Source organism: Lissotriton helveticus, chromosome 3_1 (assembly GCF_964261635.1).
Source record: "Lissotriton helveticus chromosome 3_1, aLisHel1.1, whole genome shotgun sequence".
NCBI lineage: Eukaryota > Metazoa > Chordata > Amphibia > Caudata > Salamandridae > Lissotriton > Lissotriton helveticus.
Genome location: NC_136061.1, coordinates 1,654,605,969 through 1,654,628,527, shown reverse-complemented (window position 1 = coordinate 1,654,628,527; position 22,559 = coordinate 1,654,605,969). Strand labels below are relative to the sequence as shown.

The following is a 22,559-nucleotide window of genomic DNA, read 5'->3' as shown; positions in this document are numbered from 1 at the left end:
CATGAAGCACAGCAGCTATGTCTTCAGATCAATGAGAGCGAGATGCAGGTTTTTCCAGAAAATAAGTGAAGTGCCCTTGCATACACAAGATGTGAAAGTAGGTCAGGATTTCCTCTTGGAGATGAAAGCTCATGCTGCTTTGTCTATTGTTCAGCTGGAGGGGAGGATGGACAGACTAAAGGATGCAGCACTTTGGAGGGTTCCCTGTGCTTCCGGAAGGAGAAGATCATTTGGAAATTATGACTACCTTATGGTAATCTGAGTTTCTCGGGGATAACCCAGCAGTGGTGAGTATTGAGACTGCATGAAGAAGGCCCTGCTGAGACATCCAAATATGAGGAGCACACTCCTGGATGACCTGCGCAATGTTATAGAAAAGGTTGCACTTTTGAGGGTCAGGATGCAGAGAGAGTTATTTTTCAAGGGAACAGTGGTTTGTTGTTCCTAGATCTTGCTAGGTGAATGCAAGAGAGATGTCAGGAAACTCCGAGTCGCTAAGGCTTCTCACTCAGGCTGAGGGTGGCATTAGGGGAAAAAGACTGGTTTCTTCTCATCGGCAATGGAGCAGTGGGCCTTGTTGGAGGGTATTCACGCAAACTTCGCCCACTGGACAGTTAGAGGTGTCTTCACTTAGGGGCTTCCCCTCGAATTGATATCTCTATGAATTTAATAGGACATCGTGACGTCTGTTAACACTGGGGTGAGTTTTATCAGCCTGTGAGATTTTGGTCTATAAGGTGGTGTACACTTGTGCTGACGGACATCGGACATACAATTCCCCCTTTATGGTTTTAGCTCACAAGTTGCATGCGGACCGCCAATCTATTTATGGTTCTCCCTTTGGTATGCTTGTTTCTGCAGGGGTTGGATTGAAAGTTTATACAATTGTATGTGTAAGTGATGGCAACCAGAAACACTGCCTGGAATAAAAGTCTTACTCATCCGTTCAGGTGAGTGCAGGGATTGATCACTCAAAGTTTGAAGGTTTGTATAATTGTGTGCCTTTTTTTGGTACAAAAAATTATCACAGAACCTAAAAAAGGACATGGCTGGACGACAGCCAGAAACAAAACCTGAAATAAACCTCCTGCTCCTATTCTGTTAAAGTGAATCTTACGGGTGTTCAGGGCTTCCGTAATCACTCATATGACATCTTAATGTGATGATCTGATCTAAACCGGAGTGCTAAATCAGGGGATGCACTTATATAAGGTAACCCTGTAAAGCAAACTGCAAGACACCAGCATGTGGACCCAGAACACAGACATGACACTGCCTTCAAGATTACAGCAAGTTTGATTAGGCCCTAGATTCCGAAATCCTAAAAGGAAGAGGTAAAATGAAATACTCAAGCATGATCAACAGAATAATTGTCATAAAAGCGTGAAAAATGACAACCACATTACTGGCTCCCACACGCCGAATTGGGAAGGAAACAAACTCACTGCTGTAAGAGACATCCTCGAAAGAGCCGAGACAGGATAATACAAAGTTAAAGAAAAATCAACAAAAGGCCCATAAGACCAGATGTGGTTCTCAAAAGGGTCACATGCCAGTTAAGGTCTGCTAGTCAACGACCACAAAAAAAATGTAAGGACGTAATAAGATCAACCAAGCAACATATCCCTAGCTGCCTTTACAAAAGCAGCAAAGATGAAGAAAAAAAAGAGGTGGTGGGATGTCCCAAGTAACGGAGCAAACAAATAGCCAAGCGAGAATCCAAACTGTTCAAACCCACAAAGGAGGCAGGAAACCGAGGTCAGGCTCAATGAGGCTGAAGAACAAGTGTTATCTTAGATAAGAAACTTTTACGGAAATAAGCCATTTTGTTGAAGGATGGCCTGTGTGTACTCAACACCAGTCACCCACCTAATTGTGGTGCTGGCTCCTGTTATGTGGAAGCACGCACCTCTGATCTTCATAGCCATCCCTCATCCTTTTCTGACCACTGCTGTTCCAATCTGCAACTGCTGACTTCCGGGACCCATGGCAGAAGACTAACAGACAGCTGCCAGCACCAGGGCCATACTGGCTATGCCCGCCATTTTCCCGGGAGGCTGGTGGGTCGGTTTTGTTACTGGGGGCCAGTTTTGCAGCAGTGCTGCAATATCGCCCCTAGTAAGAAAAGCAGCAGTGCTTCACGCTTGCGGTCTTTCCCCATACATGAAACTGCAAAAGGCTCAGTATGCTCTACCAACAGGACTAAGTGAGCTTTTGGACTGAATGACCAAGCTAGGATGAAATAGTCACAGGACTCTGCATGTAGGCATTAGCTACCTGTTGTAGTTGTATATCTACCGTGAACGTGAAGCCTCCGAAACCATCGAAGTAACTACAATACTTACCTAATGATAGTTATTTATACCATGAGATCCTTAACTAAGCACACTTCCTTCATGTAATTACAGTTTCATTTCTTAAATAAAAATAATAAAACAATTTAAACAAAAATATTTATTAAGAGTGATAACGGTGCAAGCTAAACTAGACGCCCACAACCCCCAATACAACTCTCCAAGAGTTCTTTACTGTTCGATCAAGCTACTCATTATAAGTCAAAACCCAAATTGGTGGCACGTAACAATTTAAAGAGCTTTCCTTAATAGCTTGAGCGATGTAATTCCAAACAGAAGAGCAATACTTGTGCAAAGCACTACCTAATCGCCTTTGATCCCAACAGACCTCAGAGAACTGATCTGAGACCTTCCCAACACAACTGGTTGAAAGCAATGAGTCACACATGAGAAAGTGACGGTCCTCCAGAACCACGAACGCTTGTTCTGCTTTTGGAATTGCTTGAATTGTAGCACTGGTGTTCACATGAAATCGACATCAGTAAATAATCAGTAAAATAATACACAAAAAATGAAGACACATTAGTCATGTTATAGTTTTATTTTTTCATTTTCCCCACGCATACTAAGAGCTCACATTCAGATCTTTAGATCTCAGTGCATTTCAAAGCAACAGCTACATGGGAACCAGCAACCAAGTAGCTGTGCAAAAACCAAACACCAATTGTACGTTTACTTTTTTTGAAAAATTATTTTGATTCTTAAACATCCTGTCATGCATTCAGTTGTAATGAATAGCTCTTCATCAACTTCACCACCGCCCATAATCCCCATCAAACACCCACATCTAACAAGGGTGTACCTACAGAGTTTGACGGCGATGGAGCAGCTCATGTTTCAAAAGTACAAAGGGTGTGTGTGACAAGGCTTATGTGTTTGTGTGTTACACGTAGGTGTTTTTATGCACACCAAATGGAAGACTATATCCACATAATAAGGCACCACTCATTGAAAATGAAAGTAGCATAAACAGAGCGAAGCAGAATACTATGATATTAATTACAGAAATTATTGAATTTCAACAAAAGTGTTTAACAAAAAAATATGGGGTTTTCACTTTTTCTCGTATATAATTGTAAGTTGTGATTAATAACTATGGTAGTTTACATTGACACGAAATGGAAAAACATCAGGAAGAGCCATGATCAAAACTGGTCAACGAATGTGCATTCAACACAACCAAGCAGGTCAATATACGAACATGTGCCGAACGGAAACATTGAGCACATCCTGAAAACGTATACATTTTGAGTTCACGTCCACCCAATTTTCAGCCCATAAAAATATGAAATAAGCAAAATATCATATCTGCCCATGGGACAACAAGAGACAATAGTCAAGTCTTTTCTCAGATAATCAATTAGTCAAATTAGGAATACCTAAATTGTTTTTTCTTTAAGGTTTTACGAAAATCTCATTACACTCACGAGGAATACATTTTAAGAATATTCAACAAGGAATACAATTTAAGTTTTGCAATATTACCCTTTTTGAAACAATTGACTAAGTTCAAGTCCCTTCTGCATGTATAATTAAAATATATCAGAAGTGGTAATACTCAACAATGTTTAGATTGTTTTCTTTAAAGAAGGAAAATAAAAGTAGGCAGCTTCTACTTAAGATCACGCTGTCCTTGAATACATGCACACAATTTTACTGAGATGAAAAGTCCTTTATTTTTCACGGTCCATTTGATGCTAAACAACACTGATTTCCAGGCACGATTTCGGAGTCCTCGGGATATCACTAAAAGGTTCGCCATATGGTATGAGAAGTGAGATTATAGCTTTGTCTTCTCATCCGGTTTGATTTTGCAAAAAATTGGTCACCTTGTGGAATAAGAGTGTGGACCTTAATTTTCACGATGTAACACTAACCAAGATCCTAAAACAGCCATCGCTTCAGAGTCTTATCAATAAGCAGCCATCTGAAGAAGCACATTGTCATCTGCAGATAATTGGGACCATCGGGCTAGCAACTTTAAAGAGTAAACCTTTCAGGATGATGCAAAATTCACAACCAAAACCATGTCCGTAAAAGTTTGTGTTTTTATGTTCAAGAGCCCAACTTGTTTCTAGCTTTCAGGCTCTTTAGGATTTGTGCCTTCTTCATAATAAAAGACTAATGTGCCTGATAGGTTTACTGCATTTTGAGAGAGTTTGAAACAGTTAGAGTTCATTAAAGTAAACAAGTGTCTTAGCAAACTCTTATCCAGTTGGTAACTTGCACCTTGGATTGCAAGTTAAGAGATGTCTTCTGAACACTTCCATAGTGGTTTATTATATACCCAGCCATCACCCTGAAATACAAATATAAACATATGGACTAATTAATATTTAATATTAATATTTATAGAGACTAGCATTAAAACACCTCACAATATTTGTGGTTACAAATAACAAATCATCAATTACATATAATTAGAAGTGGAAAGATGTTTTTTACTTAATGTGAAATTCTAGCACAAACAGCTTAATATTAGAATCCACAATTTTGAAGAGCTGCTATCAGCAGACTAGCTGCTTCTATTCAAATAACTATTTAACAGGGTTCAGTCACTATGCGTTCCGGTCCAGAAGATGTTAAAAATTACAGGATGAAGAACATACATTTGAAAGTGTATTAGAAATCTCAAAGAGGATATTCCAGTTTGCCACACAGTGGGCATTGATCGAAATTAACCGTCAATATATGGTAACCAGGGTCTACTTTATTATGATTTGAAGTGGCCAAGATGTTGAACGGGGCAATCAAAACAATAAAAATAACAATCCCACTAACCAACACTAAGTAACTCCTTCTTTGAAGTGACCCAAAGTGGAATAAGGACCCTGATGGCACAGCAATTCTCCATAGAGTGCTTTTGCTCCCCCACCCAGCCCCAGTGATCATCTGCCATCATTAAAGGGCTTCCTCCATCTGAGCTAATGTTGCGAAGGACGATAGAGGGCATATACGTCAGCAAACATGGCTGCATCGAAGTTGTGCTAGTAGCCTACTTAAATGCGGAGGCCATCTTCGTGACCTCAAAAGGTACACCCAAAATAGATCTCAAGAGACTGAAGTGAGCCATCTGGTGCAAAAACAAGAATATTCCTTCCGATGGGGACAGAATAGTTTTAGAAATGCTAAGCTTTTTGCGCAATAATCTTTATCAACAGTTTCACACTGTTTGACTCAGTTCTCTTTAATAAGAGATCTCTTTAACCCCTTCGCTGCGGCGGCAATTCCGCCGCAGCGCTAGGGGGCAGGGGGGGCCGAGCGGCGCTCGCATGCTCGTGACGGAGCCGCTCCGTCACGAGCCGCGGTTGAGCTGTGCTCATGACGGAGCGGTTCCGTCATGGCCCCGCCCGCTCAATGGAACGCCCAGCGCAGGCGCGCCGAGCGGGCCATGACGGAACCGCTACGTCATGAGCACAGCTCAACCGAGGCTCATGACGGAGCGGCTCCGTCATGAGCATGGTAGCGGTTAACAAGGTTTGGATGTTTCCTCTTTTAGCCTAACATAACCATTTAACAGACACAGATAAAAAGCAAAACTTGGAACAATATTATATAAAAATATGATAATGACGTTATGCAGATTACGAGAACAAAATGAATATTTCATTGCTGAGTATCATGAGTTGGCATTAAACAGGCAAGCACATTCTCTCATTAAGTCACAATCAATTAATTGCAGTAAACCTAAAACATGAAAAAGTACAGGATACATAGTGAAAACACTCATGTCGGAATGTGTTTAATCCTTATTTTCATAACTCATTCCCTCTAGTTAACACGTCATTTAGTTCCTAGTCTACAAAAAACATCTTCCTCCTCTCTAACTGGGGTTATATGGCCCCTACAAGCCCTTTTGGTAGGTATCTCCCCGACCAGGTATCCAAATTTATGTTTAAATGAAATGTCATCTTTAAGTAAATACTAAATTTATTTAACAACAAACAAATATGGTATGGTTAGTATACTCTTTTTGCACAAAGGCACACAGCACTTTCTGGGACCGGGGGCGGCCAGGAACTGCATTGCCCATCAACCTTTGCGCCAGGAGGCGCACACAGCTGAGTCAACGCGCCAGAGGCGCATAAAGGCACTCTTGGGATCCCGCAGCGCGGAACATGCGGGGTCATGCCCGGGCTGTGCCCGTCAGAGCCCAGAGGAGGCTGGGCTGGGCCTACCCTCTTGGCGTATTGGTTCCTTCAGTTTGGAACTCAGGCATCAATCTCTATTCCTGTAAAGCAGCACTAAGGTAGAGGTGTTTTATTCTCATATTTTGGCATACAATCTAAGATAAACTTTGCCTAAAATCATTTTGCTTATAATGGGGAAACGAAACCTGCCTCTGCGCCAAAAACAAGTGACACCACTTAGGATGGTTTCCTACAAAAAGTGGTGGGGAGAGGGGTTGGCCTAACGGCTAAGGCGCTCGACCTCGGAATCTGGGTTCGAGTCTCGGTAACGACGCCAAAAACCCCCTGTGATTCTGGGCAAATCACTTAATCTCCCCGTGCCTAAAATGAAAGTGTGTCCTCATGTAACGTAACTGGTGCTATGTAAAGCGCTCTGATAACTGATTCGGTTCGGTTCTAGTTCGCGCTATATAAAACTCTGCAAAAAAAATAAATAAATAAGGAAATTGATTTGGCAGAACAGCAATTGTTTTAGTGCCCACCCCTGATTTAATCGATCACATCTATCGCCACAGATAATGTGCATAAGGTTGATAATGGATGAAACACTGATCTAAGAGCACCACGTCCATTATCGCCCTCTATTATTATTGTGAGAGGGAAATTCAAGTGCAATACATGAGGGAGAAGAGACTGTTTCACAATAAAACAAGGATAAAACTGTGCCCCCGAGTGTGATAGTAGGAAAAGGGAAGCGAATTGAAGTGGAAAGGGCCGAATCGAAAGTGAAAGGACAGTCACCAAGGGTCAAGCGCAAAAAACAATCTCACCTCCCAAATGCTGCATGTAGAACTCGCAATGGGGGAGAGAAAATACACAGGCTGATCAGGACAAATTGATGGAAAACATCAGTAATGTTGTTAAAGATGCCCTGGAACCCATCCTCTCTCGCCTGGCCAGGATTAAAGAGCAACTTGTGTTATTCCGGCTGGATCAAAGGGAACATTTAGTACCTCAAGATGAAAATGCAGCGAACCCTTTACTCAGGGAGAAAAGTAACAAGGTAATATCACAGATAGCCGGACTTTGATGCCCAGTACTAGAAAAAGCTAATTGGCATGGAAGGAAGGGATATTGGGTCGGTTGGATCATCCAGCAGGAGTGGACGAGGAGGAGGGGGGAAATGAGCAAGATGACCCAGGAACTGCTACGTTCAGGGGGTGAGAAACATTCAAGAAACAAGAAGTGACTCGGACACAGGGCATAGAGGACTAGTTGGGCATGGGGCTGGAAATACCTTAACCCTACCCTCTCTGACTGTACTCCTTATATAGTATTTATTTTTTTATTTGTGGATTATTGTTTATTGTTATTAGTTAATAAAACCCTTCACAATACAAAATTAAATACATGTTAAAAAATAATCAATTTTCCTTCAAACATTGATAAATATTGGTGCAACACAAAATAATATCATGGATTAGTTAAAATAGAACATTATAGAAATACATTCAATTCATAATTGCTGAGATACTTCACCAGATTATTCATATCAATGTCATATAGTCTTGCAACTGAACAGGGTCCTTAGGATGTTGAGTACTACTTACAATCCTGTTTTACTGCTTTATCATGAGATTGTAAAAACTTCAAAAGGTTATAATTTAGCTGAGGGTCTGTGGAATTCAGACTTCTCATGATGGCTGTTCTATACGTCCAAATCCCTCGCTCATTAAATAAGTGCTTTAAAAGTACTCGACGTGAATTGTTCAGTTTAAGAGATATACAAACCAAATGCACAAAGTCCTCATCTGGGGCATCACATAATCTCCACATTTTCTATCCTTTATATCGCCAAAGTGGTTTGTCTGACAAAGACGGTAGATCACCTAGGCGCACGGCCAATAGTTTTTTCTTAAGATGCACTGGATAGGTTAGCTGAAGGTAAATTGCTGGTTGCAATGTGACATACGTTTGAATTGTCATCGTTGACCAAGGCTTCCCATAAAGCATTGACTAGAGGGCTAGATTGATTATTTCGTATTTTGTGCATGGTTTTAATGAACTGGTACCTTGCTGTGTTTTGCTGTGTCAGTCCAAATTCCAAACGAATTTGGGCTGGGGAGGCATTACAGGGCAAATGAAATACTTGTTTATATGTTTTGATTTGTAATCTAACATTTTGGAATCCCTACCATGCATCACTATATTTGTATAAGTTAGAGAAGGAAGCAATTTTGCCATAATTACAGAGAGAAGTGGTTGGTAGGAGGGACCATCTAGTTTTTTTGCAAGCAAGCTGAATGCATGTATTAAAGCATTGTTCTTCCTAACCATATACTGCTGATGGGCACGAAAATTAAAATTTTTATCAAAAGTGAAACCCAAGTACTTATAGGTACTGACTTCTTCTATGGTTAGATTATCCAGCTTGATCTTTAAAGAAACACAGGGATTGTTCCCAATAAGCATGGATTTTGTTTTAGCAATGTTTATTTCTAATTTGCTAAGTTTTGTGTACGCCGCTGTTTCTTTGATCAATCTTTGAAGTCCGATTTCAGTATGACTCAGCAGTACAAGGTCATCAGCGTATGCTAAATGGGATACCGTTAGTGGACCTAACCTTGGTGCATGTGAGTTAACTAGATCCTTATATAGTAATTTTGACAGGTGTCCCCCCCAGCTTCACCTCCCCCTCCCAGCAACAAGAAAGTTGCTCGAGCCTCATAAATAAGGCAGCACATTGCTGCACAAAGAGAATTCTATTTCCCTTTAATTGGCCCAATGTTATTATTATGGCCAGGAGGGTGGGCTGGTTAGGCCCTACAACCAAATGCCTAGAAGGGGATTGCGTTTACTTAATTTCAACGACGTAAGGTGCGCGTCCTTTGCCTTGAAGCACACTACAGTTTCATTAAATGACCCAATAAAGGTCTGTCCTCTGGGTTTTTTCTACCCCTCTCCCGACCCCTCTCAACAGGAGTCAAGTAGGTAGTAATATCCCTTGGGGTATGGGCCGAAAAGACACCCTCCTCCTCATCATCCTTCACTCGAATCGCTTTGATGTTCTCTCGGGCCCGACAGATATTGAGTGACTGCCTGTCCAATCAGGTGGTCTAGTAGATCTGAAAAGGACACGGCCGTGGTGCCCTGTTTCAGGGATAAACTTAGAAAAAGATGAAAGTGGGAGTAGACAACTAACAGATTTAGCTGGTCCCTTGCTGCTAAACATCAACACCCACAGTAACGATCTAAAGACACCTAAATCTCTCATTGGGGACTTAATTACTGTTGCCAATGTGAATAACGGGGGAGAGGGGTCAGGTGTAACTTTAACATACCCGACTAGGGTGGGTATGGCAAGTCAGGACCCTGCCCTGTGCCGAATCATCTCATGGAATGTCGCAAGAATACGCGCAAAAATAACCGAGGATTGGGTGAATTATATTAAGGATTTTGATATTTGTGTACAAGAGACATGGTACCAAGCTGATATTATGATGGATAGGTATTGTTTCCGCAACGCACCACCTTCAGTGGCTGGAAGGGCGAAAGGAGAGCTCGTGATTTTAATCTAAGTCAAATATGGGCATATACAAACCCATGTTGTAAAAAACACTCCCTGGTACCAGTTAATCCTCATTTCCAACTAAACTCGGGTTAAGTTACTGCTAATAAGCTGGTATTATAATATCTTTGACCAGAACAGTACTCATGTGATTGAGGACCTACAGGTGCAGATTAATAACATTGCTGGAAAGTGGCAGCCCTTATGCGTTCTGTGGGTAGGGGATTTTAATTGTACCATTTGTCTGTTGAGTAATTCAGGAGTTTGCGGGCTGCTAGACACAGACTGGCAGCCACAGTTTACTCATACTGTGCAGGGTGAGGCATTGAATTCTATTATTATGAACAACGATTTAGGCCTCATTAATACTAATTGTTTGGATTGTAATCCTCTACCTCAGTGTCCCACATATGTTGGAGGCGGTAGAGGAAGTACAATCGATTTATTTTGTTCATAAACAGGAAGTATTCCCCCTCTTATTGAGGTAGCACAAAATGCTGCAAGCAACCATAATCCACTAACCGTATTTTTAAAGATAACAGCCAGGATAAGGAAAGGTGAAGGATCCTCAAGTGGTCAACCTGTACGTAACACCGCTGGGGGAAATAGCGCAGGGTTTTGGTGTGGAAGTAGTCTCTTACGCTGACGACACCCAGCTGGTGATCTCCCTGTCGCGGACACCTGACGTGGCTGCCTCTAACTTCAGGGCATGCATGCAGGAGCTTGCCTCCTGGATGGCTAAGAACTGCCTGAAACTAAATAGCAGCAAGACTGAGGTGCTTGTGATAGGGGGTGATACGGCGGGTTGGACGTCGGCGTGGTGGCCTTGCAGTCTGGGCCCAACACCTATACCATGCACCCAGGCAAAAAATCCAGGGGTGTGGCTCAACCATACTCTCTCCTATGAAGTGCACACCAGGCGCGTAGTAGGGAAATGTTTTGGAGTCCTCAAAAGCCTGCGCAAAACAATGGATCTCCTGCCGATAGAGGCACGAAAGACGCTGGTACATGCCCTTATAACATCTCGTAACACTATATGGGTGCCACTGCGAAATGTTTTAGTAGACTGCAGGTTATGCAGAATGCTGCTGCACGACTTGTTCTCATGCAGCCAAGGAGGGCTGCCTCTAAAGGAGCCCTCAACACCCTGCACTGGCTCCCAGTAAGGAAAAGAGTAATGTTTAAAACTCTTTGCACCTGCCATCGCATTACCAAGGGATCTGGTCCCGCCTACTTGAGGGATCACGTTACTAGCTATGTACCAGGGAGATCCTTGAGATCAAGTGGGACCGGTCTGTTAACAGTACCGAGGGTAAATAAAGTCAGAATGGGGGGTAGATCCTTCTGGGTCCTGGCAGCTCAGAATTGGAATAAACTCCCGCTAAAACTCCAGATGGAGACTTCTGAAGCTAAGTTCAGAAAGGGACTTAAAACCTACTTATTTGCTAGTTAATCCCGCAGACGTCGTGCAATGCAGGTTGGGATGCCTCCTCCTCTCTCACCACAGTGTGGGGACACGCCGAGATGGCGTAACCATGCGCTGTATAAAAATTCATTATTATTATTATTATTTTAATCAAAACAAGGGAATGAGGCTAAATTGGGGTATAGATGTTCCCACCCAATTTGAAGCAAAGATTCTCAAGGCAAACATGAATCTTCTTATGAATTGTCTACTTGATGACACCTGACCAAATGAGGTGGTTTGCGACTTCGAGCTGATCTTTATAGCTGTAGCAAAAGAGCTGACCAGATCGGTTTGAAGGGAACACCAGGAGGTGCGATGGTTTAACGCAGAGTGTTCTAGAGCACATAGGAATCTAAAAACGGCCCTTCACACCACCCCACGTGGATAGAATGCAAATTAAAACTATAAAGGCAGATTTATAAACACACCATTAAACAAAGACAAGATGAATTGAGGAGTTTGGCGTGGGAGGACCTAGAGAGAGCAAGTGCCCTGAAAAATTAAAAGAGTTTTTGGGATATAATTAATCGTCCTTTATTTAAGGACGCACCTAAACTTGTGGACTCGCTGATTTTGGGGTCTGTCCGGGAATCTCATGTCTCAGTTATATTTAACCCAAAAAATGACTCAATAGATGAAGTGAAAGGTGCACCTGTATTTGACTTAAGCTTGGCCTCACAATTGAGTTAATCGCTTACAGTAATAGAGGAAGAGTACGCACTGACAAGGGGAATTCGTATGAAAGCTCCCCAATGGCGTCCCTCTAGATTTATTTTAAAACAATCCTAAATTATGGGCACCCATACTTACTAACGTTTTTAAAGCTGTAGAGATCAGTCCCATACCAATAACCTGGAAGGAGGCAATTGTTGTCCCAGTATACAAGAAAGGTAGTCGGAAAGGCCCCGACTGCTACAAGCCAATTTCATTAATTGACGCTACTGCTAAAGTACTGGGGAGGGTTATCCTTGTGCGACTTGAGACCTGGGCGAATGGGACATGGGATTGTGTCAAGATTACAATATGGTTTTAGAAGGAGGATGGGCACCACCGAACAGTGTCTAAACTGGTTCCTTATCATGGACTTGTCCAGTGCTCTTTATACTGTCAACCGGGAGAAATTGTGGGGGTTGATGGGGCAAATGGGTTTCGAAGAAGCCTTTACATCCTTTCTACACAGCTTCACACCTCCACAACGGTTGCATTACTTTACGGTTCTAGGGGTGAGAAGACGGGCCCCATTGTTTCTACAGAAGGAGTTTGTCATGGCTGTATTTTAGCCCCATTCCTTTGTTTACTGTACAAAAACGCTCTAGAGGCTTTTTTAACAGAGAAGGAACTTGATTTTCCAAGAATTAGAGGCAATCCGATCCCATTGTTATCGTATGCGGATGATACCGTTCTAATAGCTTTGACAGCCAATAGCCTCCAAAAGTCACTTAACGCTTTTATTGATTTTATGGCATCATTGGACTCAAAAGTTAATTTTATTAAATCTTATGTCATGGTCAGTGGCCCCAAAGGCACTACAACAACAAAATGTGAGGTTAGCGGCAAGACCATTGACAAACTAAATTTTTTTATATTCTTAGGGAATATTTTGAATGAAACTATGACTTGGGATCATCTCATTGCTAGGGCACTGCAGACGAGCCGGGTTGTGGAAGGACTATTTCGATTTGCTAGCAAGCTAGGCCGTAAAACCAGTGACAGAACTAGTTATCCTCTACAAAGCTAAATGTTTGTCGGTGGCATCATATGGGGCAGGAGTCTGGAGCTACTATAATACTCAACGGCTGCAGATCCTTGAAAACAAATTTATAAAGAGACTATTACTGACTTCTAATGGCATCCCCACATATTTTTGCCACCAGGTGCTAGGGCTGGACTACCCTGAAGATCGAATTGCCATTGCCCCATTGCTTTTATGGGCCAAGATCTGGTTATCTGAGGACTTAATGTTCTCACGTGACGTTATCTTCGATTGTACCAACCTAGATAGCGCACTGTCCATCCCCCGACTTCGCTTTGGGAAGGTACATTTAGATGAGTTAGGTTTGGCGCATGTTTACGATAAACCTTCAACCATTAACAAATGCGAAAGATGTGATAAAAGAGGCATTTTATCCCAGGGCCCATCTGCGTCGTGCACAACTGGATGCACCTAATCCCTTAGGTTCATCCCTTAGAGAATAATAATTTTATTTAACTTTTACCACTATTGTTCAAGTAAAATTGTACCTGACTAGGTTTCGATTAAATACATTGCACTATTTAGTGGTATTTCATAAACCATCAGGCTGGGCTCATAGTTTACGACCCTGTCGGTGTGACAATTTAACAGCACAAAACACGTTGCACTTTATTCTATTCTGTCCAATCTATAGGGAGCCAAGGGGGCAATGTTTAACCCCATTACTAATGGAAATAAGGCCTAGTACTTTTATTGGCGGTTTTAATTTCCTACTGCCTTTGTCTACATCAACTATCTGCATCGCTGTCATACATTTTTTTAGAGTTGCAATGCCTATAAGAAAATGTTATGAACTATTATAGTTGATGAAATTCAGAGTAATCATTGTCTACAATAGTTACACAGTTCATACTGTATGGGTGATACTAGAGTTGGATGTCTAAAGTATTTGACATCATGGCTCATATACTTTTTTAATATGTATGTACTTTTTATTGATTGTTAACGTTATTTGTTTTTATCTATGTTTCTGTAACTTTGATAGATTAATTTTAACCTTGCAATGCATTCGTGTCAAACTTTTATGGTTCTTGCAACCGAATAAAGTTATTTTGACTTGAACAGTATACTCTTTAAAGCACATATGCATTGTTTTACTGGACTGACACATGCATATTGGGGAAAACATCGCACCAGACGACTAGTTTCTGGATCTGGTCCCCAATGGCAATTAATTCAGCCTTGGACACAGTCATCAATAATGTCTTAGATTAGGCTCTCAAAAAATTGTTGTGAACAACCAATATAGAATTATAGATGGATAACTATGAATAATAGGAATTTCATTCACTGATCGATACTGAGTGACAAAGTTCAAGTTGTCTATGATGTCATAAATATCATCCCTCTTATTCTATTACTCCATTTGTAATTTTTAGGTTGTATACGGACGCCCCAAATCATCTGCCCCTCTTTCAACAAAGATGTATTGGGAGTTTAACTTTCGGCAGCCATAAATGACAGGAGTTTCTTGGTTTTTTTTTAAGTAAAAAAGCTTGGTCCACTGCTGCACATCCTCACCACAACTGCCCCGCCGTATAAACTGAAAAAAGATATCTGGTGTCCTGCCACCCACCTACAATCCTTTTAATAAAGTAAAGCTAGAGAACGTGCCTGCTTGATTTGTCTACTATGACAAAAGAAACACAAAAATACTTAAATTTTGAATGAGTTGACAATGCCGTCACATGGAGTTATGTAGGAAAATATTACAGCTCTCTGCCTAAAACTACTTTTCCTGCACTGTACTAGAGGACGGTTTTCTTGAGCTATGAATTATTTTTGGGGCAATTCAGTTGGCTTTAGATTTGTTGTGTGTTTGGTCAACTTGCTGCTTAAGCTCTCACAGAGCATGATGCATTCAGACTCGGTTTTATTAGACCCTCCGAGAACGAACATTACCCCCCACCCACAATCCCCAAGATGGCCGAACTGAAGAATTCTGCCTAAGTGCCCTTTACCTCAATACTTGTCACCCATTCTTCGTTCTCTGCTCCTTGCTTTCAGTTCCATCTTGCAGCGTGAACCACCCCGGCCACACCCACTTTAAAGGAATGAACCTTCCAAATTGCCTGTGCTGCTACTGCCGATCTGATGTACTGTTTCCACTGGCTCTCTGTCTACACCCCTGTACTCTGCCTGCATGCCTGCTCTGGAGGATAGAGCATATGCCGAGCTAGCCTCCACAGTCTGTGTCTGTTGGGGGACTATCAACTACTTTGCAGGGTACCCGTGAGGCACACTCGGCCTACTGTTGTAGCCACTACAGGACTAGTGCTGGACTTGTCACACAAAGGTTGGCTGAGCTGGTTGACAGCGGGGAGTCATCAGTGGTGTACAGGAACGTATGTTTTCATTTTAGTAGTCCAAGAGGGTGGAAGGGGGGTAACTAGCCTATAGCCCCACGTGTGACTGTCTATAAATCACTGGAGGGGGAAGAAGAAGGGGACTGCAGTGGGGAGTGGAAATAAGATGGAATCTCTGATGACCACAGACAATTAAAACGCAGAAACCTAGGGGAAGCTGTCTAAGTTGTCAGCATTGATTCAAAATGAAAAACAGCACTTATTCTCAGGGCAGGGGGAAGCTAGAAAACTATCAGTAGCAGAAATTAATTTTGCCCTGGCTAATTTGGCGAATATCAATAATAAAAATAGACTAAGGGAATTAATGGCTTGATCAAAAATACAATGCAGAAGTATAGTAAGGGATTTATTTTGATAAGCTAGTACCAAAAAAGACACTATTCACTGTAGAAACAACATCAACCCAGTTGGTGAAAGAGGTTGCTCACATGACAGCTAACACCTGAAACCAGCTAACACCCAAAACCACCAGACTCAGCTACCAAGAAGCAATGAAAGACTTTGTAGCTTGGATGAGCAGCAGCTGTCTGAAACTCAACTCGGAGAAGTCCTAGTCCTTGGACCTTCCCCCTCTGCATGGGACACCCCCACAGACCACGCCCGAAACCTCAGCATCATACTCGACTCCTCCCTCACGATGACCCTACAGATTAACGCCGTCACTTCCACCTGCTTCTACATCCTCCGCAAGACCTTCAAGTGGATCCCCCCTAAAGCCAGAAAGACCGTCACACACGCACTCATAACTAGCAGACTGGACTACGGAATCGCCCTCTACGCTGGAATCAACAAATCCCTGCTATACAAACTCCAGACCATCCCTCGGCATGAGCACATCACCCAACACATGCAAGCCCTCCAATGGCTCTCCGTTGAGAAGAAAGTAACCTTAAAGTAACCTTCAAGCTACTCACCCATGCCTACAAATCCCTCCACAACAGCATACCCAAATACCTCAACGAAAGTCTCCTTCCATGTACCCAAAAGGAACCTCTGCTTCGCCGACCTTGCCCTAGCAGAAACTCCGCACATACGCAGAACCAGAGCTGGTGCAAGTCTTCTCCTATATCGTAGCCAAAGCCTGGAACCAGCTCCCAGTCAACATCAGTTTCTCCTCCCCCCCCTCCCCCCCCCCCCCCCTCTGCACACCATCAGATAGAGCCCCAAGGCATGTCTCTTTGGCAGAACTGGAGTTGCGCAGCCGCCCCCCATCCGGCCCAGAGACCCTCACGGGTGAGTAGCGTACTTTAAACTCCCTGATTGATTTACATAACAATGGCAATTCCCTCTCCATTTGCACTCTTTTACTAGCATTACAGACATCACATCAAATACAGACTTTGAGACTCTCCAAACCGATGCAGTTAATTTAAATTGTGGAATGTTCTACCCTTGTTTTCAAGAGATCTCCCCAGCACTGTCAAACCTAATGCTGGGTAAATCTGCACAAATCTATGGAGCTTCCCGAGAAAGGTATTAGCTTGAAAAACCAGCCATGCTATTGAGAGGAATACCTAAAGAGAAAGCATACAGACACAATGTTACTACTTCAAGCCACGCAGCCAGAGATGTATTCACAGAGAACATAACTAAAAACACAAAGTATCCACCTGTAAAAGGAGAAGTTCAGGTATGCTAAGGAATGTATGCCTTAAACCAAGAGGAAGTTCTATCCTCCAACATAGCCTTCACTAGACACTATCAAAGAATAGCACCATCTGAGAGCCCTCTGAGCCAAGCGACCACTAGGCTGACGTAAATAAAAATCCCTAGAGGCAAATGCACCCAATTCAACCTGTCAAAACAGAGCCTGAAGCATCAACAGTTAGAAAACTTTGGCTCAGAGGCGACTGAACTCCACTCACATGCCCCTGTGTGGAATCGGGGTTGGAGTCTGAGCTGTCCTCACAGCTAGCCAGCAGTGTCTGCAAATCTGGTAGGGCTGCCTGCGCCTCCGTATCTTCTGTTTCTTGTTCGGGTTCTGGGGACAGTTCCTCAAAGATACCCAGTCTTCTGTGCATGGCTGCATGTTGATGTGGGCCCAACAACGCTCCCTTCGCTGCCAAAGTGTTTTTTTCGACCGGAACACCAAGCACGCCTCACAGGAAGTCTACTTGTGCTCTGGTGACAAACATAGATCGCACACTTTGTGTTGGTCTTGCTAGGAATACTTGCATGGCACTTGGGGCAAAAGCTGAAGGGCGTGTTTTCCACCGCTCTTGGACATTGTCCTGTAGGATGGAGGCGAAGAATTTTGGAAAGCTGGGCCCATGCCGGACGGGAGGCGTGAAATAACCAATAACACCAGTCGCTCGTGTTGGATTGGAGAGAAAAACCAAACGCCGTAAAGGCCTCTGTGAGAAATTAAGCTACGGATCTGGAGGAGCTGCGATATCGATGTCCGAACCAGATGGCAGAAAAAAACAATCAAGCAGAGGAGCCAAGCAACATGCGTAAAGCACACCAATAGAAAGTCACTATACCTCGTGGCTTGAAGACTTCTTCGAAAGAAAACAACTTGTAATCGTCTGAGCCCAACACTAGCTATCTGGATAATGCTAAGCATATGTATGCATATGTATCTACCGCCAACACATGCTACGAATAGAAGTTTCTTCCCATATGGCGTCTTTTCTGCCTTTCAAAGGAAAACCCTTCTTTTATAACTGTTATCCTGAACAGATCCTCTTTCATGCCCTTTTTCAAAGTACAACGACTGCCCTTACCATCCCTTGAGGGTAACTCTGTCACACTCTCCACAAGCTGGGACCTTCATGTAGAAAGATCTCTATAAAGCCTCTAAGTTTCAGCTAGCACTGGCCACCCCAGGACCTGTAGGTGCCAAGCATGCCTTGCATACTCCAAGTATTCCACTTTTTCCTGTAGGCATGCCATCACAAGTAGTGTGCAATTTTCTACACTGTCCTGAACAGTGATGGTTTCAACCTGTTTATTGTAATTTCTGCATTTGTTTGATTGTTGTCAACACAAATTACCTCGTTCAAGATCAGTCAATTTTCCGCCATTTGCCTTGTCCACTTCATCAAACCTCTCAAGCATTTTTTCCATTGAGTCTAAAATGGCAATCTCTCCTCTCAGCAACCCCTTAGTGCACCCTCCTTATCAGTTGGCCCCTTTGCACACTTTTGGAGCCTTTAAAACAAAAAACTAAAAATGTTAAGTACTCTCTGGGAGAAGGCACTGCTCTAAGGAATTTCAATGTTGGACCTTAGGGTCCCCTGGGCATCTGCTTCTGTGACTTTCCTACTCTGAAATGTTCAATAGCCTTCCACCTTCACAGCGCCAACTGTCGAAGAGAGACTTTGAATGGAAGGTGTTGGACCCGGTCCTTTGGGCAGGTTTACCCCGTGACTTTTTGCTTTTTCCTAGCCTGTTTTTGGAACCTGGATTGGTGATTGTAGGCCTCTGCGCACTTTTTCACTGTGGTACAGTGTAAAGTGCGTGTGCTTTCTGTGTATGGATGGTGAGCGCCCTGCCCTCCCATAGGAATGAATGGGAAATATGTATGCCCATGGTAGATTCCTGATGCGTGGGGAGTGCAGGGGCGAGTTTGATATGTATGAACTCGTGAGAATGAATGCTGCAGAATGGTGTATGCGGCATGGCTGTATCTAGTCCAGAAGCGCCACTTTTAGAAGTTGGCATAATTGTGTAGTGAGTCTGCTAGCACGTGATTGGCTGATGGGCCTGGCCCAGGCATGCCTGGGCCTGTTGGTAGATGGACTGTCTGGAGGAGGGGGTCTGAGTCAAGCCGTAGATGAAAGGCCCCCCATCTGCTGTTAGGGAGGAGTGGAAAGAGCTCTGGTGGTGCCAGGCTGTGTCTGTCGGCCCACCCTGGATGACTCTCCCTCCCGATGGCCCCCTGTCACCTCTGACCTGAGGCTGACAGGAGAGGGAAACCAGATACACCCAGAGCTTAGGGCTCGCTTACACAACGACTTCAAAGGGCTTCAAAGCTTTTTCTGTGTATAAGAAGGGGCTCTGCCCCTTCCAAAATGTTCTTGTTTTCTGACTTGAATCTGCCAGGGGCATGCTGATGCTTGGGCTCAGGGAATCCCTGAGTCCTGCCCAGCCCCTGGACTCCTGATGGACTTTCCTGGATTCCTGGGGGACCCCTCAGCCGTGCCTGGGCTGATGGGGAGACTTAGCTTTGCCCCCCTGGGAAGCTCTGGGGCTTTGGCAGCATGAAGGAGCTGCATTTTTCTGTGGATAGCGCTGGAACCGTATTTCTAGCGCCTGGAGGCGCTGAGCTTCCCCCTGAGCGCTCTGCCTGTTTGCTAGCGCTACGGAGCGCTTGATTTCCCCCTAGCGCGTAGGAGCGCTTTATCCTTGGCCATAGCGCTTAGGAGCGCTTTATTGTGTTCTAGCGCTGGGGGGCGCTTGGTGGGCTTTGGCCGGTGCCCCCCCGGCATTTGCCTCCCCGTCACCGCCGCCGCCCGGCCTTGGAAGCGCCGGCGGAACCGAAGGCGCCGCGCTCTCATTGGCTGAGAGAGCCGAGCCCCCTCACCAACGCCGCGACGGGATAGGCCCGTGCGGCGCAGCGTCATGGCCCCTGTCGGGCCGTGATTGGAGGAGGAGAGGAGACTCGTCATCGGGGCCGCGACGGGATTGGCTGGTCGAGGCGGCCCCGGGAAGAAAGGAGAAGGCGCGGGAGATGGCGGCCGTTCGCGGGGCTCCTCTCGGCTGAGGGAGCCCCGAGGAGAAGAGGCGGCTGGTTGACAGGGCTCCCGTGTGCCAAGGGAGCCCTGCAGAGAGGGAGACCGGACTTGCTAGGAGGCGGCGAGAGTGAGCCGCCGCCCAGCAGAGAAGCCGCCGTCCGGAGGAGCCCGCCCAAGAAAGCCCGGTGAGTCGGAAGGGCTGGGGAGGGCTCCGTGCAGCTGCTGTTGGTGCCGGAGAGCGGCACCTGGGCGGGAGGGGCGGGAGTGGAGGTAGGGCGGCCCCAGCTGACAGTGGGCCGCCCCCAGGTCGACGGAGCCTGAGGCCCCAAAGCTCCTGTTCATTTTGAGAGCGCCGGGAGGCGCAGGGGGCATGTCGTAATCCTGAGTCCCCCGAGTGGGACTCCAACGGAGTGGGTGACGCCCCTACGAGCCCTGAGAGGCTCCAACGCAAGCCATATTTGTTTAAGGAGTCTAGATGGCTCCTGGGACACCTCGGGGCATATTGTCGATGCCCGTCCCCTCCTGGGCTTGTGTAGTTCTGGTGCCAGTGAGAGCACCATGGTTGTTTAAGAGCCCCAGAAGGCTCCAACATTGGGCATGTGATGCCCAGAGCCTGTGTGGCTCCAACGTCTGTGTAGTGTTGCCCAGAGCCTGTGTGGCTCCTACAGTTTGGCACAGTTTGCGCCTGAGGGCCAGTGAGGGCCCTGGCGCAGTTTTGATGATTCTCCAAGCTGTCCAGCAATTAGTGGGCAGCTGCACCGTTTAGGCGCAAGTTGGAGAGAGAGTCCCTGTGTGGGACAGCGAGGGCACCGTGGTGCCAGGCCTACCCAGCTGCGCAGCACTTAGTGCCAGCTGCTACGTTTAGGCCCTTGTGAGTGTTCCCAGGGGCCCAGCAAGTAGTGGGCCCCTGCATCGTTTAGGCCCCTGACATTGAGACTCAGGGCGTTCTAGCCCCAACAAGGCCAGTTGGCCTAGAGACTGCCACAGGTGGTGGCTTATGTAGGTTTTGCGCAATTGTATGGTTATTGCACCTCTGAATGTATTTCCTTGCATCATGTTTTATTCCTGCACCTCTGAATGTTTTAGACATCATGTGACTTTTGCGCTACTGTATTATTCTGGTACCTCTGAATGTAATTTTATTGCATCATGTGCTTTATTCTTAACACCGCTGAATGTGTAGGTTTATACATTATGTGTTTCTCTTTATTACTCCTCTGAATGTATCTTTATGCATCATGGGTACTGTGTTCTTTCTTAGACCCCTAAATGCTGTGTGATACTTAGGTGGTTGTTCTTTTTAGTACAGGTGGTCCTAGTGAGGTCCTGGTCCCCTGCGTGACAGTCTCCCAAGGAGTTTAGGGTTGCGTAGGTGGTACTTACCTGTTCCCAGTAGTTACTGGATGTGATCTATAACTGTTACTTTGTGTTACAGTGAAGTTTATATACTTTTATTCTAATTGCTGACAAGTATTTCTATATCTGCAAAGTGTTGATTCAGACAGTGGCCCATGTGGCCCTGTCTTGTAAATAATCCCTTGTGAATATTGCCGTGCCAGTTGGCACAAGGTACATGTGTGGTTTCTATCTGATATGTTTTGACAATACAAAAGTTATTTTAATATAACCTTGTGTGGAGTCTCTTTTGTGGTGTGCCTAGAATGTTGTTGCTGTCGTGCGCTGACGCAAATGCTTTACACATCGCCTCCGAGTTTAGCCTAGACTGCCCGCGCCATGCTACCTAGAGGGCGAGCAGGGGTTATCTTGGCGTGTGACTTCCTTGCCCTGACTGGAATGGTGGTTTCTGCCTGGCTTTGGCATCAGCCTTAGCCTACCAGAAATAGCCGGTTTCCAACATTGGTGGGTCAGCGGTGCGGATTTGGACTTGCGTTTGCTCAGTGCCATAGCGACAACTGGCTACATTACAAAAACTCTGCGTTTTTCAGATAGTCACATATTTGGGATTATTGTTTTTGATTTTGTTTTTCCTCAAAAGTGTCATTTTCAGATGGTGTTCCTGCGCTTTATGTTTAGTGGCAGATGAGAGAAAATGACAGGGCGGGACGCCAGTAGATAGGGGAGGTTCCCATAGGTTAGGAATCCCTTGCTGGGTCCAGTGTCCAATCCCTATCCCTGTGTGGGTAGATGGAAGAGAGGGAGGGGGGAGGAGAAATTGCTTGCTCAGGAGGGTGGTTATTCCCTGAGTGTAGTGTGTGTGTGTCTGGATTCCCCAGTATGGTA

General features: G+C 44.6%; 1 protein-coding gene across 2 annotated transcripts in view; it reads right to left on the bottom strand.

Moving 5' to 3' along the window:
* Window positions 1-2,880: 2,880 nt before the first annotated feature.
* OSBPL11 (oxysterol binding protein like 11) overlaps window positions 2,881-22,559 on the bottom strand; it is a 294,199-nt gene continuing 274,520 nt past the window's right edge. For both annotated transcript variants that reach the window (XM_078682428.1, XM_078682429.1), the window contains exon 13: window positions 2,881-4,653. In XM_078682428.1, coding sequence (XP_078538554.1) covers window positions 4,597-4,653 — 57 coding nt within the window. In that variant the 3' untranslated portion in view covers window positions 2,881-4,596. The remainder of the gene's footprint in view (window positions 4,654-22,559) is intronic.